The following is a 26,538-nucleotide window of genomic DNA, read 5'->3' on the forward strand; positions in this document are numbered from 1 at the left end:
TTTGTGAAAATGCTTTTTATTCATATCCTTTTATTTTTTAGCATGAGCACTTGTCATGCTAAAAACAATACCTATAATTAAATTCCATAACAAATTCTATTTATATTATAAAGAAATCAACGCCTATTTTACATGTAGAAATGTTTTGCATTTAGTACAAAATACATTTTGTTGCTCCATCAGTACAGAGAAATCCATTAAATGCATTGCTATCTTGGGTCTTTATAGCTTAGCCAACAACAGCTAAGTATTTTGTAAACAAATATACAAGCTACTGCAGCCCCTGACTTACTACAGCAAGTAAAGCAGCACATTTTGAATCTGAATCAGGAGCTGCAATAGTATGTATCTTTGTTTCACGTATAAAAGCACTTCAGAGCTTTCAGTTCTATCTGAAAACAATGAATAAGTTCTAAATGAGAAAGGAAGAATGTTCTATGAGATCTTATAAGAGATTTACAAGTTGTCACCACTGACAAATTTTCATTGAAAAGTACATTTGCGTAGCTACAAATCCTGCAGCACAATTATTCGGTTAGAATTTCTGGTTAAATGACCAGACATTCCGGGTACTCAGTGTTTTAGAAACGCCATTCACTCCTTACCATCTGCTCGTTAAAATGCCTTGACCATTTCTCAAAGGGATGGTGCCTTGCTGGCAGCAGATCTGGTTGGTGCAGCCCAAGGGGATGGGCTCCTTGTTGGCAGAACCAAACGCAGGCTGTAGCGGGGGGCAGCAGGGGGACTCTGAAGGATGTGTGGAGTGCCAAAGGATTGTCCTTCAGAAAAAAAAAAAGACTTTTTTTTTTTTGCTTTTACATAGTAGTGAAATAATGGAATAAATCATTATTTCACTGGAAAAAAAAAGTGAAAGCTGAAGCTTACTCATTAAACCTCAATAAACCCATTTTCTGATCTGTCATTGCAGATAATGACAATAAAAGAACCAGAAAACTAAATAATTCATGCTTCAAATTTCATTACTGAAGGAAGTTCTCCTACAGCAGAGGCAACTTCCTCTCGTAAGACAGGAGGTGGCTCAGCAGCAAGCATGGAGTAACTCCCTTTCGGATTATACGCATCTTGGAGAGCTAGATGACAAGTATCCAGAGCTGGATGCATTCAGGACTTTGCAGTCACAATCCCTTGTTATCTTTTCCTCCTCTGCAGTTCTTTTTCACATAGACAGGTTTTTGGACGCAAAGCTGTGAAGGCAAATCGAGTGCTGTTTTAAAAATGCTCCTATATTAACAACAAAGCCACAGAGTAAAAAGAGAAAGAAACATTCTCACTTCCATCCCATAATGAAGGTTACACTTCTCAGTACCGTATCCTACACTGACAGCAATGCCAACTCCTTCCCTGTAGAAGATCTCAGATTGCCAGACAGCAAACAACTAATTCAGTGTGAGGAAGTAATTCTATTACCTGTTACTCCGTCTCTCAGTGGATGCAGAGGAGCATTTACATGACATACACAAGTTTCTGTCCACAGCACAGGGGCTCAGAAGGAAGGCAGAGGCTGAATTGGGTCACATGGGAACCACTGACTGTTCAATTTCAGAACGGAGCACTAACACGAGCTGTTTCTTGTGGACCATCCTCTCACCAACATTTTGATTTATTATTTTACATGAACGATCTGGCTTCAGAGACTAGGTGTATCATCACAGGTTTGGGATTACGTTTAGAGAACAGGATGGATATAGAAAAAATAACGGATGACAAAGGATGAGGCAACAAGGGGAGGCAGAAAAGCAAAATCTGAAAGCAAAGCTGGCATAATTAATTCCATCTTTCAACAAAGAGGTTGGACTGACTCCAAAGAGACACCAAAATGTTTTTCCCCACGTAGACAATTCTGCGGAATCACTTTGGTGGGAAATCTGGTCTGAATTCAATGTTGACTCTGCTCTGGTTAGGAGTTTAGACTAGAGATCTCCTGAGGTTCACCCTCCGACACAAATCATTCTATCAACCTGTGCTATCAACCAGTGCAGCTGATAGCAGTAAGTATTAGGGAGGAGACACCAGGCAGGTATCAACAAACAGCTGATCCTCAGCTGAAAACCTCACAGTAAGAAATGAGAACTGCTCTTTAAGTGACAAAAGAAGGCATTCTTCACTAGATACAGGGCACATCTGCACTGCAACCCAAGATTCATTACAACAGGCACGGAGATGTGCAGGATACTTTTGACACAGATAGTGCTAATGTATTAATGCTCAAGCTATATTTGCATAGGTAATGGCATTTGAAATCCTTCTCCTACAGAAGCGTTATTAAAAGCCATCAAATAATTTCTGTAACACTTTCCAGAGAAACTAACTAGAGAAACTGTCATCCTTGGGGAAGAAAAACAATCACGAATATACCAGCTTGGCTGAGAATATGTAATGTATTTAGGGAGCGATCCTGAGGAATTTACAGTGAATGACTGGGACACTTCAGACTATAAATACAATCTACTATTTCTCCTTGGGAAAAAGAAAATAAACAGGCTGTCTTTTTAATTATCACTTGTAAGAGAAAAGACCAACAAGACAGACAGTGGGAGGAATAAAGTCCGCAATTTTTCATCCTAGTTTCTTACATCGTGATCTTGGATTTGCTTGAGGAGCAACAAGCAGGTAATTCTGAGACACATATACATCCTCTCTAAAGCTGCTTAAAAGGCCAGTGGGGATGCAACAAGCCTATTACTCCAAAAGCTATCTTTGGGCCTGTACAATCACACTAGCTTTCAATTGGTCTTCAGTCAGTTTCTTTCCTGAAGACCTCTGTGTATGTGTTGGTATAAGCTACAATTACATGCCACATGAATCTTTGACTTATATGATCCACTTTCAGATTTAGATACAGAATAAAAACCCATCAGAGTATGATATTCCATGTTTGCCTTCCTATGGAAGATCTAAATTAAAATAAGAGGTGCAAATCTCCCTCCTTCTCCCAGCCTAGCTCTGTAACAATGCTTATTATTCATACTGCTTTTGTAGAACGTGAGCAGAAGAAAACTGTCAAAGACAGAACTAACCTGGATCAGCCACAACCTGCTTCTTTTTGCTGCTTGTGACAATCTGATTTTCATTCATCATTCGTACATCCTGATCTCCCCCGTGATTGCTGAAAAGATTAAAATCAGTACAATAACCAAAATAATCATTCTGAAAACTCACAAGAGTTATGGAAAAGGTTACCAAATAAGTTATTCAGGTCAGGAGGCTAAATACATACTTACACATGCACACACACACACACATCTATGAAGCATATATATACACAGTTATGTAATGCTCCAATATGTTAAGCATAGGAACAGAATATGAGACTATCTAAAAAGGAAAGGATTCTGCATCTACCTAAAGTATTTTTGCCAGTCTAATGAGTGGCGTAGGTTGCAGCAGGCACACGTTCAAATATCAACATCATATTCACTCTACAATTTTCTTGCCTGCCTACACAGTTTGAACCACATTAACCAAAGTGAGATTTTACAGTAGCTCTGTACAAAGAGAGTCTAAAAGCCCTACGTGGAACTTCACACTATTTTGCAATGTTGATATAGCAATTATTCATGAAAAATTTATGAACTAAACAGAATTCATTTACTGTGACAAGTTTTGTTTGCAGGCCACATAATTTTAATAATTCCTTTCTCATAAAGAAGTAATAACCTGAAAGTTAAATTAAACTAATTACAGAAAAAAACTGTGAGCCGAATTGAAAGTTAAAGGAAACACAAATCAGACAAAACAAAGTCTGACTTTTTTCTTTTCTCTACAAATACTGCACACAATAGGTTTCTGCTCTTGTAGAAAAATGGAACGCCTCTCCAACTGAGAGTGCAACAGGAGAACCAATACTGAAGTAAATCAGTATTTACATCATTGATGATAATGTGAGAGGGTTTGTGAAATACTGAACAGTGATGCGTAAAAGAGAACAGGTTGAAGATAGAGGTACCAACATGCAAAAGTTCCAGAACATCTTCTAAAAATAGGGGTGTTATCCAGCAGACAGTAAGAAATGCGTCTTCTACTGCCAAAGAACCCTGTACTTCAGTGGCTTAGAATGAGACAAAGAGGGAACAGAAGACAGACTGATGTCAAGAGCAGTCCTGCACAGGCACTTTAGAAGAGAAGACTGCATATTTTTTACTGGAAAACAGATGCTGCAGTGAGTACGACCAAAAAGGATCCCTCCCAAAACTAAACCAATGGATATATGCTTCATCTGAGCACGTGCAAAGGAAGTCATGCGAAACAGCTCTACCATTACAGCTGAAGCTTCTCTCTCCTTCCAATAAAATAACTTTCCTTGTACAAAGCCGTTACACTGAATAGAGAAGATGTTCATTTCTCCTCCTCCTTTCCGTATCCCACTGAAAATTTTCTCAAAACTCGTATTTTCATTCCAGTACCTTTTCCACTTGAAAAACTGTCTACCTCCAAATTTCACCATGACAACACAGCCTCTTGTAAAAAAACCTAAGTCTATTACTGTTTCAAAGTACTGTGTTAATCTACCTCAACATCTGACCGTACCCAATGGCCAACAGCCAATGCTTTAGAAAAGCATAGGAAATCCCCGTAAAAAAAAAAAATGAATTTCTATTCTCAGTCAGCATAGCTCACATTCCTTCCATTTATTTTTTAATTTTCTCATATTCCTCTGAAGTAATTGTTTCGCATTTTTGAATGCAAAACTGTCACCTTTCAAGTGATGCATGTGTAAGGCATTCTATTTTTAACTATGCAATGTATAAGCAAGTATTTATTTCTAGAAGACTTCCATTTCTCATTTTATCAATCTCATTTAAAACTTATTTTTCTTTTTTATTTTTATATTTTATATTCTTTATTAATTTATTTATTATTGTTTATATTATTTATTCTTTTTTTATTTTATATTTTTTCTTTATTTTCTTAGGCCCTATCAATCCTGACCTTCTGAACATATTTTTCACTCCATTTCAGTCATATTTTCTGTGAAGTTGCCAATCTGGTGGCTTCAAAGGCTTAGTCCTGAAAACCAAATTCATTTTTCATTTAAAGGACTTTCTTTTCTTTTATATTTGATGCTTTTTCAGTAATTTTTGGGTTTTCCCTCTCCTCCATGTAATATCATTGCAATTTATCAATTCTTCTCCAAGGAAAACCATCTTTCCTCTGTGTTTATTATTACAGCCTGACAAGAAAATACATTCAAACATGAATCAATGATCCTAATAGTGTTAAATAACACTTCGAAATAAAGTTAGTACTTTTGTCCTAGTATTTAAAAAGCTATTGGTTATTTGCCATTAAGTGAGGCTGAATATGCTTTAGAGGGGAAATCTTCATAGCAACACGCACATTCCTGACATTAGTCACGTGAAAACATTTTCCAAAAACAAGACACTTCCAGTCAAGACCCACTCACATACCTAATTACAGTTCTCTTCTGATGGCAAATCTTCTCATCATCCGTAAAGAGAATGGTATGATATGGGACCACTGGGTCACAGGTGGGTAGGATGCCTGATACTACATGGTTCACCATATCCAGAATCCCATTGTACACAAGCAAGTCGTCCACCAGGAGCTACAGATAATAAAGAAACAAGTAATAATAATTTAAAAATCTAGGAATCAGGCACTGCTTTCAACAGTCCTCTCAGTCAATTAACTAAAAATCATTTTGGACCATTTGTTTCGCAAGTCCAGTCCTCAGTTTAGCTTCTGTCCCCTAAAACTTCAATTTATCTCCTCCCAGTTTGTCTTCTCACTGATGTTGCTAATGAAGTTTTCAAGTAGGTAATTAAAAATGTATTTCACACTTTATGTAATTACCCTACTATCAATTGGAGGGAATCACTCTTAAATTTAGGAATTAGTGAATCTCACTTCACTTCAGTGGTCTAAAACTTGGATTATTAGTTTAAACTGGTGTTACAGACCTGCTCCATAGCCACTGGAGAGAGGAAAGCATTATTATATTTTAAGATTATTATCCAATTTAAAAATATCTGAAAAACTTATTTCCTTAGACTAGAAACAAAGGCCTATGACTAGCACAGGTTCAACATTTTAATATTAAATGCAGGGTCAATGAGATGAATACTATCTGTTCAGATTATATAAAAATCACACTTCAGTAAACTGTGAAAAAGAACAGAAGTTACAGTGAGCCAATTCACCAAAAGATACAAAACGCATACAAAAATTACTCACACCAAATTCCTTCACACCTCTCTGAGGTGTTTTGGCATAGTTCCACAACTTGATCATTGACACAGTAGTAGGTGCATCAAAAATAACATACACTCTATTTACCTGTAAAAGAGAATTCATTTATATTTTAGAAGATAAACCTCCAAAAGAAAGAAAAATCTCATACATATTTCATCAAATTGGTCTGTGTTTGAAGAGATATTGCTACAGGGCAGCTAACTGATGGTAAGGATTTAAGTTCAGCTATCATTCCTGCTGATAATTCACAGATGCTGCTCTCCTCTAGAGTTGCCCTCTCAAACACATCTGCATCTGAGCTTGTCATCTTGGACTGCTAATCAGTCAGGGGAGGAGCAGAGGAACACTCTTAATGACTATTACACCAACAAAATACAGATGTGCTTCAGCATGAGACAAGCTGGCACAGGAATGGAATACACCTTTTTATTTGCAACACTAACATTCCTCCTATATCTCCTGAGTTCTATTAGAAATCCTGCAACTTCTGTGTGAGGTACACGAACAGGCACACAGAGACAACTCTCCTGATGCTTGCCAAGCAACTACTGCTTGAGATATGGCTCATTTTAGTTTTTGTACTGAAGGAAGAGAGGCAGATGTGATCAATGGAACTGCTCGTATCTCTTCTTTCTCAGAAGAAAATCTGGGCTATGATGTCCCGTGACAATTGTTGGTGTCATAAATAATGAAAAATTTGATGGAAAATCCATTCAAGCAAATAAATAAAATGACAATCAGTGACAGGGTGACAAAGAATTCTAACTATGCTTATATTACTAATAAATCTAATATCGAAGTATTTTTGTCTTTTTCAGAAAGGAAAAGGAAGTCCATTATATACAACTTCCTTAAAGCCTTCAAATTTTCCAACATAGCAGAGTTCACACAGTTTTCTAAGCAACTGGAATGTCTCAAAGCAGCCTGGCTTTGCAACAGAACCATGGAAGATGGCAGAACTATATGGATCTTGAAAAGGTATCATTTGTTCCAGTTTAAGGACAGAAACGGCCAGTGCTTACTCATCCCTCCTACATATCACATGCTATCCCTTTTAATACTAATATGTTATCTACAGCACTTCGCTGTCAGACTTGACACAAAACAGTGCACAGAACTGTGCTAGAATCAGGCATTACTTTCCTTTTATCAAAATGAAGTAACCTCTCTGAGGACGTTTTCATAAAGATATTAACATATACCAAACACGAAAACTCAGCTGTCACAGCGCCCATTCCTGATGCTTCAGTGGCAATCTGCATCCAGCCAACACGCAGGATGCTGCAACGTAGACTGTAGGAACCTCAAGCATTACACAGACCTCCCATTTTCTTACAAAATGCAAGTGATCAGTACTCCCAAGTACAATTAAAATTTTAACCTTACCTATACCCAATGCATTACAACATAAATTTTCAAAACTGACTTCCTTGCTTTTAATAGTCTAATTAGTAACTGTAACATATGCAGTAAGGATTTTCCCAGCACAGCGAGCTGCAGAATATCACGCCTCAGCTTCACATTTCATCACTCTCAAAATCCATCTTCTAGGAAATGCATGCATCTTAACGATGCCCAAAACAGGCCCATGAAAAAACATCCTCCCCAAAAATGAAGTCAAAACTCATCTGAGTTTATCTGCTTTTCCTGTTCAGATATTTGGTACTCAGTATTTTAAACATGCTGCTTCTAAAAGGGCTCAATCGCTTGGAGCCTTAGCTTACAAAATGCTAAGTAGTCTCATCTAATTTATGAATTTAAATTCAAGACAGGTTAAAAAACTCTAATCACTGTAAAAAATGTATTGTCTTTTGTAAAAATCAATTTACGATCTCAGTTCATTCCCACTTGTCAGGTCTTTATTGCACAACAGACAGATTCAACTCCTTTGTTAGTAACTTTTTCATAGTAACTGAAGAAACACACTAGAAATTCTTCTCCTGTTGCACCATGGAGATACAAGGTGGTTACAAAGCTGGGAAATCTATATCTATACAGCTGCAAGCTGTGCAGGGCAGTAAAAAGAAAGCGGAATAAGGAGAACTGCTGATGCCAGGCAGTCGTTTAGCACAGCTTACTAATATCCAGTTGACCTCAAAGTTATCTACTCTTTCCCCTTCCATAACTTCCATAATCTGTACACATCAGTAGAATGGGATGATAAGGGAAAACGTACCAAACCAGGAAGAAGTGGTGCAAGCCACATATGCCTGCCATCAGTTGTGTTATTTACTCCGTCAATGAGTTTGTCTGGAGTTCGGATATCTCCAGATACATCTTCTAAAACGTTGACGCTATCTGGAAAAGCAGCAATATCTGAAAAAATCATTTCAGTTTAAATAACCGAAAAGGACATTTCCAAAATACCATAAGTAAAAGTTCACGCCTCTTCTTTCAGATTCCATAAGCAAGTATTCTCCAGTACAGCAGTAAAAATTAAAAAATACTTCAACTGCTTTACTTAAGATAGCTGAGCAAGTTGAGAGCACATATTTAAAAGCAGGAAAGCCCCCACAGATTTTGGCACATGAGATTATTTTTAAAATAGGAAGAAATTAACTAGCAGCTTTTCATTTATTTTAAAGGCCACATTTATGACTTCATCAATAACGTTCCCTTATCAGAAAAGAGCACTGCCTAGGGAATTTTTTGGTGGACTTGTGGAAACTCATATGAAATGTATCTTAAGAAAAGCATCCCTATAGAAAACAGTCACCTCCCTGACTAAGTTCTCCTCGAGTTCCTCAACGCTTGTGATAAAAATCAACTGTCTAATAAGGCCTTCATTCATTTCTTCAAGAGGGGAAGATTAAGCCTTCTACTGAAAAGGCTTTCTAGATAACGAGGTTTTTTCCATGAGGGAACATTTATGTTTAAAAACATATGTACATTAGAGGCATGCATAGAAATACGGCATTGTCTTCAGAATTTTAAGTCCCTAACAATTCAGTTTGAGGGACAATAACTTTCCCTTGTTTTGCTTTCTTAGAGGCTATGTACTGTAAGTACTTACAAAGAATTTAAGGAATGGCACAGAGATGATTCAGCAGCTTAAGAAAAGCTTGCTTCAGACTTGGTAGCTGAATTATCACGTTTAGTACTGCACTTAGACAGATGTGCTTTCTGGGATCCTGATGTATCCAGGAGACATTGCTGTACAAGCAGAAACAGATGTCTATTCCAAACTTACTGAATTATCTTTACCTGGCATTGTACTATACTGTTAAGACATATAGAATAACATAAGCTAAGCGAATGATCCCCTGCTCTTAAAAACAATCTGTTACCACTTTTCAATTTCCAAATGTTTCTTCTCCATTATGCTCTCATCATGCACCACACCACATATAAATTAAAGTGTCACTCCAAAAAGAGCCTTCACTTTTTGCTTCGTAATCTCTATTAATTACGCTCCCTTGAGACATACAATTGACACAGCATCCATGCTTTTTATTCTTAGTTTAGCTGATACAGAAGACTGAAGTGCAACTCTTCAATAATTCTGATTACTATGAATCTTTCAAATGTGTCCTTCATTCCTTCTATTGGTTACCCATGAACACTGAATCAAATTCAAAGGATACTGTTTTCAGTTAGTAAGATTTGGTCTCCATGTTCATCAAACAACTCCAGACCGGTCAAACCGATGTAGTATGGATCACCCCAACTTGTCAGAAGCTGAAACTGGAAAACAACTGAAGAGGAAGGAGCTATTAAGGAAAATTTGATACTGACACTCTCTGAATAAGCTACATTATACAAGAAGTCTGTCATTTCAGTTACTGATAGTATGAAGATCTACAGTTGAAACAGCTAGGCAGAAGTCTCTATATGTTGTTCACATGTATAATAATAAACATGTATATGCTCATATAACATCTTCGGCTGCCAGAAAAACATATTTTTTTTTATTTCTTTATGACTGTGCATCCTACCTCCCTATTATGCTACTTATTAATACCACAGCTCCTACCCAGAGCCTTTATTACCTTCCTACGTTTTCTGAATATGCCTTTGCTCGGTTTTGAATTACATGAATGATAATTGGCCAGAAAATATGTCCCTTAACTGAATGGCAGAAAATAGAATAAGAGCATGTGCTGTTCATTTTTCTAGTAGAGCACTCATTTTTATCTCTTTTCTCTATCCAGACACTGATTTTCATGAAACTGTCAGGAACTTAGTAATGCTGAGATCTCATTGACTCCAAACACGGTTAGGACAGCCTAATGGATTTAAGAGGGCTGTCAGGTAGATAGATGGCACGACAGTAAGGATGATCACAGAAGGCTGCGCTTATTTAGGAAAACATAAGATTAAAAGAGCCAGAAACATTAAGAAAAATGGCAAAAATATTACACAGTTCTGGTCAACACAGACTTAATAAAGATTTAAAATGAGACAAATTTCAAAGAACAGCACTGAGAACATTCAAATATATGCAGATTATTACTAGCTTTGATAGGCTGGCAGGATACTGTGCTAATGGGCTTCTAGCTCCAGCTTTCGTGGATTCTAAAAGGCAGGAAGAAGTGCTACAAGAACATCTGACTACAGGTCACACCTTCATACATTTTGTTTCATTTATTTATTTTTAAGTCATACTTAACAAGCACCTTCCTCATCATATTCTCTATACCTCACTCATTTCTTACAGCACCAGAAGTTGTTGGATCCAGAACTACTGGGATTCATAAGCACATTGTACAGAATAACTCAGTTACATACTAAGCAAGAAAATGACAGAGGAGGATACAACCACATGGCATGAGTGGTGCTTCATAGTCCATACTAGCTTGTTCCATTCTCTTTGAACCAGTTCTGTCAAAATAACCAAGACAAAATAGTTAATTTACGTATTCTTGGCTCACTGAGAAAAGAACAGAACAAATCAAAAAACCTAAGCCACCACACACACCTTTCCCCTCCAGATTACGTAGCAAATTGTCCTCTGATCTCAATAAAACATTCCACTTCATCCAGGTGTCTCACACAGATTTGGTTCAGAAGAGAATACAGATACTGAACAAATAAGAGTGGATCAGACTGTAAAAATATCCTACTTTACCTCCTTTGCACCCTGTTCATCAGCTGGGGCTGCAGATAGTCAAGGAAGAGAATTTCTTGGGCAAAGTCAAAGTGGCAGTTGCCTGGTCCCTTGCGGATAAGAAAGCCCTCTGGTGGGGAGATGCTGTGACCATCCAGCATTACGTGGACAACCTTTGCCTTGTTAAAAAAAATAACAAATAAATCCAATGCAATTGCACTCACTTCAGAGACTGAAATAATAGTTTGCTGTATTTATTCCATTCCTCTATAGCGTAACACCCTTTGGCAAAAGGAAGCCAAGATCAGCAGAACCCAGTCTGAAACCCAGTGCAAGTCAATAGCTAGTGTCAGCTATGATGCATTGAGATTGATAAAAGAGCTTAGGATTTGGGGGGGAAGAATGGTAAAAAGAAACACTAAGACTGGAAGAGCTCCTTCAATTACTGCACCCCCAGAGATCTCAGCGAACTGATGATTTGTGAGCTGCAGAACGCATACTGAGAGACTAGAGACTCAGCTTTGAAGTCAGCATATGATGCAAAGGTGACTGGAGGAGGTGCTTAGTCACCCATCGTGCACCTGAACACAATGCTACATCTGGCCTGACTGCTCAATCCTGGCTGAGGAGATCACGTAACCTGGTGATCTCTCAAGAGCAGGCCCCTTTTTGTATTTACAGGAAGCCTGTATTTCACCATTCTACTCATCTGTGTGGCAGGTGGCATTTGGACTTTTCCAGGATCATGCCAACTCATCTACCAAGCACTGCTGTGTAGAACCTAAGAGCATATGAATAAGGAAAAGGTACCTCTACCAGGCAAAAAGGAGTCACGTCCATGTCACAGACGTATGCACATCCGATATAAACTCTGAATTAAACCAAGTAATTCATGCATACTTGATCAGAAGATGAGGGAGTTCAGGCCCCTTCGCCCTCCCCCATTAGTACCATGTGGGGCTGTATGCATGATTGCAGTCACATAACAACTCAATCATGCAGCAACAATTATCACTCCATCTTGCTCTAAGGTATGTACAGTGTAATCTCACATTAATCACAAGTATTGCACTGAGTCTGTCACTAATTACTGCTTAAGGAAGGAATAATACCTGGGAAATAGAACAGGATTGCCTTATAACTGGCCCTATGACTGCAGCCTGCTGATTAATGGACTGAACGAGAATGGATTCATTTAGCTAGCAAAAAGACTTAATTTAGTCTCAAGGCAATGTGAGTCAGTTCTGTCATCTTTGGATTTTATACTTACTGATGTATCTATATGATTATTTGAAATTAGTTCTGTACGAAAATCTGTAGTTCTCATGATCTGTCATTAGTATTTTTATTAAAACATATAAGCAATATTTACTCTCAGATGTCAAACTGAGAAGATCTTAACATTCCAGGTTTCCTATCAAGCCTGATATTCACAACAGCTTCCGTATTTTTGCAATTTCCAATCTGTTTTTTAGACAATTACCGTTTCAATGAGCTGCACGTGCAATAACCCAGAAGTAAATCTTTTTCAGAAAGTTTTTGTCTGTTTTGAGGTTTTTTGTGCAGTTCTTTTGTTTGTTTACACAAGCATTTCTCAATTTGAAAACTTCAGGTACTGCACTGTACGAGGTGCTCACTTCACTTCCGAAGAGCATGAAGATAAATTAGGAGTGAAAGCAGCGAGCAGAGGGAAATAACTATTGCAGGTTTCAACCTTAATAAGCTTGGGAGCAAATAAAGGAAATATACTTTTTGTATAAGAAATTCTTGTTTGTGCTACTTTCCAGCAGAATCGAGCTGCTAGGCTAGGGAGAGAAAGTGAAAAATCCATTGAAATACACTTTTGTTTAGAGAACATGTATTGAATGGGAAGTCTGGAGACTTAGAGATGAGATCTTACCTATTACACCACAGCTGCTTATATTTATGTGCCCTTTACAGCCCTCATTTCTAAGTAATTTTCATCATCTGAGAAGGCACTCAACCATCACACATAGCATTTTACAAATCACATAACAAAGCTTTCATAAGGTAATTTTTCATAGAGCTGGAAATAGCATACAAGCCTTCATTCTGACAGTTTACTGCCATTACCCTTTCATACTAAAGCTGTGAATAGAATCCACCAGTCTACAGCTGCCTAACAAATCATTATATCTCATGTCCAGAGACCGTTTCTTAGAAGAACGGCAATACTTCAAAAAACAGATGCTGTGATACCCTAGGTCTACGGTCTAAAGCCTCTTAACTGTGGCTTAGCAGATATCCTGCACCCTCAGTTTTTCAAATCATTCATTTTATTCATCCTGTCACAGGACTGGAGGTATGACCTCCTCATTTAAACTGTACCTACTAACTGCTGAGGAACTCAGAGGTGTGCTGCCTGCATGCATACTTTATCAGACTCACCTCCTTTACTACCTAGCAACATAAACTGTGAAAATGCACCTTTCTTCTTGTCTTGGTCTGGCTCCAAAGACCAAGTTTCATGTTAAATAGCCAAACCCTTGAAGTCTTTTAGCTCCTTTAATAGCTGAGACACAAACACACACTCAAACTTGATTTGGTTTGAAAATTCACATACAAACATTTCTCCCCTGTTCTGCCTTGGAAAAAAACCAGGTCTTATAATGGGTGAGCAAAATATTCCCCATCACTACTTAGGCAGTTCTTCATATTGCACTATGCACACAGGATAACAGTAAGATTTAAATCAGAAGGGACTTCCACACATCTCCAGCCACAACTCCTGCTCAGAGCAGAGAAGCCTGCGAAGTTAAATCAGGTTGTTCCGAGTCTCTCAAATTGACTCATCCCATCACTGCATGTTGTCCCCCAGTGCCATATCACTCTCAGGGGGATAAAGGGAAAAGAGCCCTTTCTTTATGCCCAATCATACAAATTAACTAAGTGATTTTACTAAAAAGAACACAACATCATTATCCAGGGGTATGTTTATAAGGTAAGCTCAACATGCTCCTGAACCCACCTGTGTGTCAAACATTGTGTTAATGTATTGTATTACGGAAATCAGATGTCAAACGTTAAAGTCTCTTGAGGAGTCGTGGCTAAAATGAAAGAACGTACACTTTGAACCTCTGTGAGTCTTTGGCCAGTCTTCAGCACTCTGCAACACTGTGCTTACAGTAAAAGAGGCCAGGGCTAAACTTCAGAGAGGGAACATCCATTTGTGGAATGTTCATACAAAAAGCAATTCATGGAAGGTAAATTTACACAAAAAAGTAGTTCCCCAATATTTCCTACTATCTTAGAACCATAGAATCCTTAGGGTTGGAAGACACCTCTGAAGGCCATCAAGTCCAACACCCCTGCAATGAGCAGGGCCACCACAGCTAGGTCAGGTTGCCCAGGGCCTGATCCAGCCTCACCTTGAAAGTCTCCAGGGATGGGGCATCAACATCACTAGGCAACCTGCGCCAGTGCCTCACCACCCTCACTGTAAAAGACTTTTTCCTTATATCCAATGTAACTCTGCCCTCTTTGTGCTCCATTTATCATCTTACCAAATGTTACTAGTTAAGTAAATAGCTCAATAGCACTTACAGGCAATGTACTAACTATTAATTTTAAGTGGCAGACTTCAGAAAAGCAAGATGCTCAAAAACAAAAGGATCCCCACAGAGAAAACACAAGTTTATACACAGACACCGCTTTCTTCAACATATCTACACCAGGTCGTTGTTGAGGTGCCCCCTGCTCTACCACTCCTTGTGCTGCAGGAAATAAAGAATCACATGGGAGGCTTAAACACTGGATAGCGAGAGGATACCACTTTGGAATCATATATCTTGAAAATAATATGTGCTACTATGTGTCTCTTAGAAAAATCATCTGTGAAGTTTTCTTTAAACTGTCCCCAGCTTTTTTTTCAATATTTGCTGTTTGCAGAGACAGAAATGCATTATACCTGCCACAAAACTCAGACTCAGACAATCTAGAAAGATTTATGGTGTTCCATTAAGGCAGCTATATTCATTTATCACAGTACCAATTTTCCAATGCACCGCTGTATATTTTTGCTGGCAGTGCTCCTTTTCTTTTACTTACCCCTCTATAGGTATCCTCTGGAGATTTATTATAGTTCCAGAAACGAAGCCCTGCGATACTTTCAATTTTATCAAAATGGATTGTGAGTAGATGATTTTCTCCAAAAGAGAAAGGAATGAGCCACATATGGTCATCCTCAGCTGTAATATTAGTCCCATCTATTAACCTACAAGGAGAAAAATCCATTAGCGACAGAAAGGAAAAGCCTGCTTTTCTCACAAAAACAGGTGTTTTACTAGGTATCAATTTTCTTCTTATTTCCACTTACCAATTCCATTATTATACCCATGTGCATGCAACTAAAAAGCATATTAAACATAAAAAGTAATTCAGAATTGTTGAATTAAAGATGGGCTGGCTGGGGGGGAACAACATTTCCTTTAGTTGGCTCTGTTTGAAGAAAAACAGAAAAATTCTTAGGTTTTCTTCCCTGAGCAAACAAGCAGAGAAAAGCTCATTTGGTACCTCTGTACCAAAATTACTAAAGGCAAAATTCTCAGTCCCAGACATTTCATAACTTATTAATATAGATCCACGCCTAAACTAGTTTATCTTGCAGTCTGCGGCGTGTTACTATACTAATGCAGCTACCCTGAGTCTGAGACGGTGGCCGGACAGCCAACAGATGGAGCAGAGCTTGTTCCCATCCCTCACCATGCCCTCCATTAGGAACCACCCTTTTTTTCCCCCCCCATTCTACAACATGACAATGCCTTCTCATAACAACACAGACTTCAGACTTACTAGATAAATTCAATTCCATTATATCCCCATTTTGGAATTCTGTATACCATAGTTTGTGGTAGAATTCAAAGAATAAAGGAGAAGATGATCGAATTGCCCCACTGGAATTACTTTTGTACACTGCTCTACGTGCTTACTATTTATTTACAAGTGCGATAGAAGAATGAGTACCAGATTTGGCAGTTTCTTAAAGAAATAGATATGACTAATGAGCCTTTCACAGAGGAATTGATTAGAGAGCCTGTAAGAAAGAGACAGAAATCTTGACTTAGTCCTGAAAAGTCAATACTACGCAGGACCCATTCCAAATGCTACAGTCAAAGAGCACTGAAGTGCTCAGCATGCTTACAGAAATATCAAAAGAAAAAAATTAAGCCCTTATGTCTTATGCTCAAAAAAGCTCTGAAGTAAAAATGAAGACTGTCAAAAAAGAAAAGCAAGAAAGCAACAAAATAAAATCATTACATATAGCAGATAGAATATTAAGGATGTCATATTGGAAACATACAACAAATCTACCTCACTTACTAACAAAGACATAAGAAAAAGCAAGGACTTAAAATAAAAATGGAAGCCAGCCTGGCTTAGTGGCAGGATAAAGAAAGTTATTACAAGTCATCTTTCACCAAAAGTCACGATCAAACAAACTAAATCAACAGGATCATAAACTCTGGAAGGCTAAATGTATATGCACATGCCAAGAAAGAATATGTAGGCTAGCAAGCAAAAGGCACCATAAATAAAACCCATCAAACGTATCAGGAGCGGAAAGCCTGCCAGAAATTCTGTAGGATCAACAGATGACTAGGCTGCAAAAGGAGCACAGGAGAAGACACCAAAAGAAAAGCTAAATGAATTCTTTGCATCTGGGTCCATCAAAGCCTCTCCAGACTCCACCACCAGAGCCTTTTCATCGCGGGGGATCTCATGGGAAGATTTCTTTGATCTCAACGCCTACAGAAGAGATTTTTTGTACATTTCATAAGTTGAGGAAGCATATTTGCCAGTGCATAAGACTTCTTTAAAATTATAAAAACAAAAGCTGCAGAATTAGAGAGCAGCACCTGTACTCACAATTCCTTAATACATTCTCACCCTTTGCTAACTTGAAAGTTTTCCTTGCAATTACCCAGAAATGCTGCGTAAACATTACTGCATATGCATAGACAGGTGCTACAGAACACACGAAAAAACAACATCTGGAGAAATTACTTGTAATTCTACCTATTCTGCCCCTTTCACTACTTACTTTTCTAATGTTCTAGAATCTCCTGTATACTCTGGAAGATCATTTAAGTCTTGGGGTGAAGCAGAAATCTGTTCTGTACTTATTTTTAATGCTTGGCCATTCTTTCCTATCACTTCCAGTCCAGTCAGTCCAAGGTAGTGAGGATCTCCCCAGGTCATGGTAAAATTCAGTTGCAGGCCTATGTAAAAGAATATACATACAATGTACATATATACATACATGCATACTAGTTTAAAGTATGGGGCCTAGCCTCCAAAACTGTGTAATCAATATGAACTAGAATACACTTTCACTGGTACAGAGCAGACAAAAAAAGAAACCAAAAAGCAGAACAACAATGTAAGATTGCTACTTACAAGTCCACATCTCATCAAACACATTAAAAGCTGCTCTTCATGCCATGGGTTAATACAGAACACCTCATGAGAATATGGATAAAAGCAGAGTAAAATGCTGTAGTGTTTACCTACATTGTCAGGAGGCAGAAGGCTTCCCTTATCACTCTTAAGTAGCAAGCAACCTAGCAATTTGCTCCGAGTGGGGGTCTGTCACTGCCATTAGCAGTGCTATTGGATCTACTTAATCTCCACTCTGTGACCCACTAATGCACTAAGTCCAACTGCTCATACTCTGGCACAAACAACAGCTCATAGTCTCCATCTGAACCCACTTCATTCAAGGATCAGACTCAATTAGCATTGGGCAGCCACATGACCTCACCATCCTAAATAAAGCAAAAAGAGTATGGTAGATAATATGTGCAACACTTTTCTAGTGATCAAGTATTATACATTCACGGCTGCCTACTTGCCAATAGTTTGAATCCAAGCCAAAACTCCTTCCATTCTGTACTCTGTATTGTCCAATCAATTACTATTTTCTATCGCACAACTTCTAATGAGCTAAATATTTATTCTATACTCTATATATATCCTGTATATGTCAAGTTCCCAAGAATTAGCACCACGTGTATTTTGCTTAAATAACTGTATATGCTGCATTTGGATAGTTCCTGGTCTGCTTGCCTACCTCCACATAACAGTACAGCACCTCTCGTAAATCTGTGTTAGACCGTTAGTGGGCTACTGACATCTTGTTCACTTGTAACTATACTGCTCCCAATCAACCATGTCATCAAGTGTCTCATTACTCAGATTGCAGAGTGACAGTAATTCAATAATACATATAAGCAGTGACATGACAGATTTTGAGATTATGCAGAAACAGAGAAGACCTATTAGTCTGAAGGCTATCTGTTATCTTTTGCCATCTAGGTGACTATGTGGACTTATCTAAATTCAGTCTCTCATAAATCCCACGAGTAGATTGCTTAGAGAACACCAATTCATAGTTAAACTGAAAAAGGAGATGTGGGTTTCTGTTGTATTTAATGCACTAACTTCATGTCCAAACTGCACACATGGAAGCATCTTAATGGCACAGCACCACTAAAAAACAGCATTGTTGATTTCCCTGCATCTCCAGCGATTAAATAGGAAAGAAACATTGCACCAACACAACTTTATCTTCAGGTCCACCTGCTTCACGCTTTCCAAAAAATATAAAGAGCATATACAGATACCACAAGCAATATTCCAGTCTGATCAGGTTCCATAAAAATCCATCACTGTAAATTTAAAATGTTTCATTTATTATGTTAAATGTAGCTCAGAAAGAATCAAGTTGGACAATGTCTAATGAAGCACTGGTAGTCAGGATGCACGGTAAAACAAACAGCATTAGAGCTGTTAAGCCATCCAGCCCAATTACCTATAAATAGCAGTAGCAATTTACATAAGACTAAGTACACATAAATTCACTTGGGTGTTGAGATCTCTTTATATTTGCAAGGACACTAAGAAATAAATAGTTCCATTAACTGACAAGCTTGGAACTATGGCTACATTGATATTAGCTACTATTCCCAAGGCCATTTCTTATTATAGAAATATGCAAGAGTTCCCAGGCAAATATATATAGATAGATATATATATATATACACACACACTTTTTTTTTTTCCCCCTCCAAACAGACATGGAAAAGATAGGATCAAGCAGCTGTCCACACAAGGTTAGTATTCACGTTCTGTATAGCACATAGGTGAATTCTACATAGGCCAGTGCAGACTGGAAGGGACCTCTGGAGGTCTAACTCCTGTCCATGAGATCAGGTCCCTCAGGAGCTCATCCCGTAGAGTTGTGAATGTCTCTAGGCCCACAGATCACAAAAACTGTCAGTGCCTGTGTCTGACTGCCCTGGCAGTGAAAAGGAAGCCTCCTTTAACCACAGTTAAGTCCTTCTCCAGCACTTTCCCTCCAAGAACTCAGTGGGAATCAGGACCTCTTTGTTTGGTAGAGACAAGTTATTCCAATCAGCTGGTTAACGATATCTTGTCATCATGAGAGACTGCATCTGCTGAGCTCTGAATTGCATCCTCGCTATCTTTTTCACCCACTTTGAGAAATGGAAAGAGGGAAAGGCAGCTAAAGTTCACAAATATAAACTGATGATAGACATGTTCATCCATAATGTTTATAGATGGATATACTTGGATCATAGGAATAGCCCATAGATACGTGGCTGAATAACAGTATTGTGTGTATTTGCAGAGAGTACATCACAGGTGGCCAAATACTTTATATGCCATGCACAAGCAGCAAATTTCTCTTTGCTGGGTCAAAGGACCAGGAACTGGTACTTCTGGGCCATTCAGAGGCTCTCTGGAAAATAATCTGAAGTCCCAGAAAGGGTGGGTTTTTTTTTTTTTCACAGTATAAACAAACCTGGTACTTTCAGCACAGATGTAACATTCTGGTCTAGTTTCACTCTAGGGTTTCTATTGTCAATCCAATCTGAGAAAATCAGTCAGTCTAAATAAATATGTAGGATTGGAAGAGAATTACTTGGTAATGGACACAGCTATCACAAATCCCATTCAAGAACTAGGCAAATGGCTAGTGTTATTTTCTAAGATTAAATGCCATCTGTTACAATATAGTGTTCTAAATCCCACAGTAAAAAAAAAAACTTCTGCCTTAAATACTCAATTACTCTTCTTTATTCCAGACCTGACATCTGCCACAAAGGTCTGTGCAACTGACAAATCAGATCCTCCTTGATAACATTAGTGGGAGTAGGGAGCAGCGTATGCAAAAAGTAAAGAAGAACCAACTTACACTTTCCAGTAAATATTCCTGGTTCCTTGGGCGTAGAAGCAGAGAGAGAATCTAGCAGAACTACCTGCTTTTGAACCTAAAAAACAAACAGATAGCACATTGAATATGCAGATCATATACATTTTAGAGACATACTGTCTATGAAATATATTCTTGTTAGTGCATATAGGAACGTTAAATAGGAGACTCCCTAATGTGGGCTGATTTTTCTTGGAGAGACTGAAATTGCTAAGTCACTTTTTCTTACCTGCAGACTGCCATTAGCAAATGACGACATGGGGCACTTCCAAGATGTTGCAAGTGTGTCACAGAGACAAGAACTGCCCTTGTTAAGCCCTCATAGAGTGCCATTGCAATTTCAGTCTCTCCAAGCAAACCGCATACTGCAACACACCATCTACAATAGATGGAAAAACAGAAAACAGCTCTGCTACTGAGGGTTATCTTCTCACAAAGCACTGACTCCATCTTTTTCTCATGCCTTTTTCTCAGAACATCTTTCAAAGACCAATCTGGGAATTGAAATTTCAAACTCTACTGAATATCAACATCCGTGGACTTAGTAAAGTTCCTAGTTTTATTGAGCCTTCCCTTGCAGACCGTAAGAGGTGGCTTACCACCTCTTTTCTCCCTATTCCTCATTTCCTGGACACTCAGTTCCCTCCATTCCATTACTATCCACTATCTTTTCTTTCAGATTTAGTGTCATTTTCTACTATTTCAACACTCCTTGTGAACACTGACCTACATATGTTCTTAGATCCTTACAGCTAGAACAAAATACTATCACTGTGCGGGAGTTACTGGAAAAGAAACAAAAAGTAGGAAGTATTACCAAGCTCCTACACCTGACCATTCTGAAATGGTTCCCTTAGTTAAAATCATGAGGAAGGAGAAGAAAGACAGACGATCATGGATAATACCGACAAGGACATAAGATGCTTTGTTAAGAGCTGCAGTCACTGCAGTAAAACTCTTTCTCATCCATTGAAGATGTTACAGCAGGAAAGGGTTAATGATCAACAGGCAGAGACTGCTCAAACCCAGTTTTAGTTTGAATGATGATGTTATGCTGGGGAAGACAAATTGTCTAGTAGATTCGTATCGTTCTGATAGCATACACATCCAGCTACAAAATCTCGACGGTCCTAGCACATACTGAATGACAGAGAGATCAATGGTTCAGTTGCAATAGCTATTGCTACTCCATTGCTGATACAGCATGTTTCAGAGTTAGAAAAAGAGTAAGAAAAGCATCACAGATGAACAGCAAAAAAAAAAGAGGTAGAAGCTCTAAGTAAGGACCAGGGAGCCCAGGTCTAAGCTTTTGTAATGAAAGAGATCCTGGGTGAACGCTAACAATGAGGAAGTGATGAATAAATGAAAGGTGATACTCAATTTGTGTTTGTGAAATCCTGCATTACACGAAGTGTCTAAACAGTTTAAGGTATTGCAAGTGAAGATGGAAACAGTGATTGGTACCACTATTAACTAGCACTGGAGAAGTCAAAGGGTTAGAGTCACTGACTCATGACAGCAAGATCAAATTCCAATGTCAGAGCATTTCCCTATGTCATGTCAGCCACCAGAATGGGCCAAGATAGAGCACACAGGCCTGAAAACAGCACAAGGCACATTAAGAACCACATGTTAGGAGTACTTTAGCTGAACCAGATAGAATTTTGATTCAGTTTTGGATTTCCTCACAGTTGTACAAGAGTGCCCCACTGAAAAAGATGCCCTCACTGAAGAAGGAGCAGGTGCTCATCAGTATTCCAAGAAGATAGAAAGCAGCTTAAAGACTATGCCATACCACTTTAAGCAGAAAGTCAAGCAGGATTGTTGCTCAGTCAACAATCCTGGACTGAAGTAAGGCAAGACTGCAGTGCATGAAAATATAGCCCTCCTCCAGCAGTGAAATACCTACTCTGTGGAATAGCAGGGAACACCTTTATGCTGCAAAAGGGATACAGATTTGTGAAGACGCTAGTTAGAAAATAGAAAAAATAAAGGAGGACTTGGGAAGATATGAAGTGACATTACGCTAGATCCTATCCACCTCAGGTGTTTTATTTGAGGATAATAAATAATAAATAAGCAAGCACATACTCTGTGTGGAAAATAGGGAAAAAAAAGTCTTTGGAGCAATGGGAAGCAGAGCTGCTCATTACATGAATAAATGTATGGTAAAAATCACTGACAGTGGTACAAACCTTTAGGAGTACCTAAATCTAACTAAAGAAACCCCTGTACTTTCTGCTCAAGTAAGTAAAGAAAAAAAAATATATATACACATATATAAATATATGTATGCACAACCCTGTAGAGCCTTCCTGGTAGTCTCATTAACCAGAGAAAGCAAACTGTGGAGGAACTTCTGAGCTTAAAAAATTCCCATGAATTATTGAGCTGATGAAAAAAAAATCTTCAAAACACAGATAGCTTTATTAAATTCTTCTACAGAGCTTCACACTATCACAGAAATCAGCGCCTCCTATTTCTATGACATATTTCAGAAAGACACATTTATAAGAGCCCTGAATGCAGAGATCCCCACCTGTTGATCCTCTGTTCTTAGCCCTGCTTGCGTAAAAGGTCTTTCATCTCCATCCCCATCAGCAGTTGCTGGCCTCTTTAGCTCTTCTTCAAATCTCAGAGAGCTGGCATTTTCCATTTCTCCATCGTATGTCCCATCATAGCAGTATATAGCTTCAAGAATATCATCATCTGTACTGAACAGAATAGTATCCCCAAAGTGCTCTGGAGCTGAAGGCAACATATAGAATTAAACCGAGAAGCTACATAAAAGAATATTTAGAGTGCTAAAAATGCTATTCAGTCCTTCTTTACATTTAATTTACAGCAGTGTTTAAAGATAATACATAAGGAACAGGTACTGACTACTGATACAATTATGTTCAATTTCAACCTTAATTGCCTAGCAGACAACCCTCCAAGACCCAGTCAAATTTCAAGTACGTATGAAAAACGAGAAAAATGCTTCTTCATCACCTTTTCCAAAATACCATATCTATGAAGACTAAAAACCTGCAACTTAAATATCTAGTGACTATCTGAGGTTACTGAAATACGATCTTGTTTATAAGACACCATTAAGATTAAAAATTAGCTCTACATGCTACTTAAATTCACAATATCATTAGAAAATGTATTAAATAGTTTTGGATTACATTTTGAAATTAAAAGGATTAAGTGCTATATAAAAGTCCCAATCTGCTTTGAAGAGGAAAGAGATAACAAACAAGATAAATGTACTTGTTTATATCGTACTGCTGCTTCCACAAAGTAAGAAAGAAATGATAGCATACCTCCAGACAAAGTTCCTGAAGCTTTTGCAATTTCTCCTTTAAAGATGCATTGTTCATCTAACATCATTATAATGTCTTTCACACCCCTAAAAGAGTGTATGCGAGATTTATTATAATTCCAGATCCTAATCATAGCTACTTGACAGGGATTCACAAAGTCAATAAAGATAAAGTGAGGTTTTCCAGGGGTAAATGGCGCTAGCCAGAGATGCATATCATCCTGCGTCAGATTTACCCCATCAATTAAGTTGGTTATTACTCTGGGATCTTTGCCATAAGCTGGTAAAATATTTATATCAGGTGGTTCGGCTGTTATTTTTGAGATCTGAACAGGCTCTCCTTTAGAACTGAAAACTTCAATTCCATTAAGACCGACATAATGTCTGTCTCCCCATGTTGTTCGAATGTCTATTACTAAGTGCTGCCCGTAAGGTAAAACTGGTATTTTAAAATCACTTCCATCATGCGCCTCCGCAGAATTTTCCTCTTCTCGTCTTTTTGGTAGTGTTCGTGCTCCCTCTTTTCTCATGAGATGATATTCCGCAGGCCGGCTCGTTTTCTGCTGATGGAGAAACTCATCAAAGATATCCCCCTGAAAATCCATGTTAGAGATTCGGCCACGATGGGAGTAATTAAACTTTACCAAGGAGTTCCAGGACTCCTGCAGAGTGTGTTCTTGCTCATTGTGCCACTTTGCTCTAGAGGTGCCAGCGTCCTTGACAGACAAGTCCTCATCTGAAAATAACATTACATATGCGTTCAACATACTGACACGACTGGAAGCAAACCACTACAACCGACATTCCAGAACTACGCAGTTCAGTGTTCCCCAACTATGAAATTCTGTTATATGAGCACTTTTATATTGCCTCCCTGTTATAAAGGCTATAGGACACAACTTCCCTTTCCATTTAGACATAATGGAAACAGTCACTTAAATACTGAAGAGCAACACGTGGCAATAAACAAAACTGCAAGTAAGTTTTAGACTGGCAATTCTTGACTGAACACTTAAAGAAATTCATCATTATGCAAATCTCGTAATTTAAGATCTTGGGCAAAACCCCTGGAAAAAAGTCCCAGTGACATACATTGGGTGGCTATCAAAACATACTGTCTGCATTTCTGCACAAGGTCTGTCAAGAAGCTGGACAGAGCTGAACTGTTTAAAGTTTTTAAAGCATTACAGAGAAAATCCAGTACTTCTTTTTTCAGCACAATAGGAAGAAATAAGATAAGAAGGTCCACTCCGTAGAGGGGGTGGACCACTAGGAAGGGGTTGGAGAAGCACAATGAAAAACAGAAACAGATTTATTCATACAACCACTGGAGGAAGACAGATTCTCTGCTGCAGATGCAAACTTGTATGTTGATGGAAATAAGAATTCCTATGTGTCACATTTTAATATAACTTTATGAAGTATCAATCCAGCATCTTAGGTACAGTCGGTTCTATAATAGCCTTGATATTCAAAGATAAAAATACATTTGAGAAACCCTCAGAATGATAGCTGGAGAGATACTAACCTAAAGCATGCTCTTTAGCAGGCCTTAGGAAAGAAAACAGAATTGCTGCTTGAACTTGGTAACTTCTATAAATTTAGCATCACATCTACACAACTGCAGGTCCCTTCTCTTCAGCTGCTGCCACCATCCTCTGTAGTCTACCTTTAACTGCAGTTTCTGTTGCCACCATCTTCCTGCACAGGAGATGTCTTCCATGCAGGTTTCCTCCATCTCAGCCACCCAAACCACTACACCTGTATTAGCAATCCTCATCGCTGAGCACTATTCAAATACAAGAGGAAGACTGCAATGGAAGAGGAGGGAGGAAGGAGCTTGATGAAGGAAAGGTAAGGACACAAATTAGGAAGAGGAGAGATGAGGAAAAACCATACAAGAGAGAAGGATGAGAAATAGAGACTATGAAACAACTGAACTGCATTTGCTCTACTTCTGCCACGTATGATAAAATATTCCAATGCTATTCTGAACACAGAAGAGACTGTGGGAGAGGCAGGATGGTTTGAGCCAATTCTCACACCTGGCAAAAGGAAGATACAGAGTGCTGAGCCTTAGGTGGTCTAAAGAGAACTGTTAAACTGACAGCGCCCAAAGCAACTACAATTAATCAGCAAAAGGGAAAATCTTCAGCCACACGCACAAGAAAGGTGGTGAGAAAAGAAGTAGGTTCAGCACTCAGTGAGGATGAGGTGAGTATTGCATTCTACGCACAGAAGAGCCAAATGCTTTTCTCACTTCAACAACAGTAAGATGCAGATGGGGGATAACCATGGATCTCATGGGAACGCGGTGAGGGCAGCACAGAGGAGCTAAGTAAGAGCAATGCTCTCCTTGTGACCCCTCCGGGGAGCTGCTTGATTTCCATCTCAGCACAATTAAGAGCACATAATAATGATTTTCAATAAAGTCGTCATTTTTGTATATTTTTTTTCAAATAAATGAAGAAAAGCAAATGCAGTAGTGAACAATTACAGGCCCATGGGCTAGATTTTAGTTCTGTACAATGTCCTTGAGTGTACAGTAAAACAAATGGTTTTCAAGAAAAAATGCCAGTTGCAATAAAATGCAAAATAATGTTTTCCCAGAAGACTTTTTAAGACTAATTTTTAACTTCATTTTTGGAATCACTGGGAAAGAGGCGATGTTCCTAATCTGTCTATAGCCAA

The 26,538-nt window shown here is 38.4% G+C and overlaps 1 protein-coding gene across 8 annotated transcripts in view; it reads right to left on the minus strand.

The window, feature by feature from the left end:
• Positions 1 to 26,538, minus strand: part of KIAA0556 (KIAA0556 ortholog) — a 55,551-nt gene continuing 29,013 nt past the window's right edge. For 7 of the 8 annotated variants that reach the window (XM_021412096.1, XM_021412094.1, XM_021412091.1 and 4 more), the window contains 13 exons: positions 23,849 to 24,583; positions 23,077 to 23,285; positions 20,520 to 20,595; positions 17,343 to 17,520; positions 15,350 to 15,515; positions 11,303 to 11,460; positions 10,991 to 11,055; positions 9,819 to 9,929; positions 8,411 to 8,550; positions 6,217 to 6,318; positions 5,430 to 5,587; positions 3,039 to 3,127; positions 1 to 1,205 (listed from right to left, as the gene is read on the minus strand). In XM_021412096.1, the coding sequence (XP_021267771.1) occupies positions 1,150 to 1,205; positions 3,039 to 3,127; positions 5,430 to 5,587; positions 6,217 to 6,318; positions 8,411 to 8,550; positions 9,819 to 9,929; positions 10,991 to 11,055; positions 11,303 to 11,460; positions 15,350 to 15,515; positions 17,343 to 17,520; positions 20,520 to 20,595; positions 23,077 to 23,285; positions 23,849 to 24,583 (2,243 nt within the window). In that variant the 3' untranslated portion in view covers positions 1 to 1,149. Of the gene's footprint in view, positions 1,206 to 3,038; positions 3,128 to 5,429; positions 5,588 to 6,216; positions 6,319 to 8,410; positions 8,551 to 9,818; positions 9,930 to 10,962; positions 11,056 to 11,302; positions 11,461 to 15,349; positions 15,516 to 17,342; positions 17,521 to 20,519; positions 20,596 to 23,076; positions 23,286 to 23,848; positions 24,584 to 26,538 lie in introns of those variants that run through there. The other variant, XR_002443242.1, reaches the window with a different exon arrangement.

Source organism: Numida meleagris, chromosome 13 (genome assembly GCF_002078875.1).
Source record: "Numida meleagris isolate 19003 breed g44 Domestic line chromosome 13, NumMel1.0, whole genome shotgun sequence".
Taxonomy (NCBI): domain Eukaryota; kingdom Metazoa; phylum Chordata; class Aves; order Galliformes; family Numididae; genus Numida; species Numida meleagris.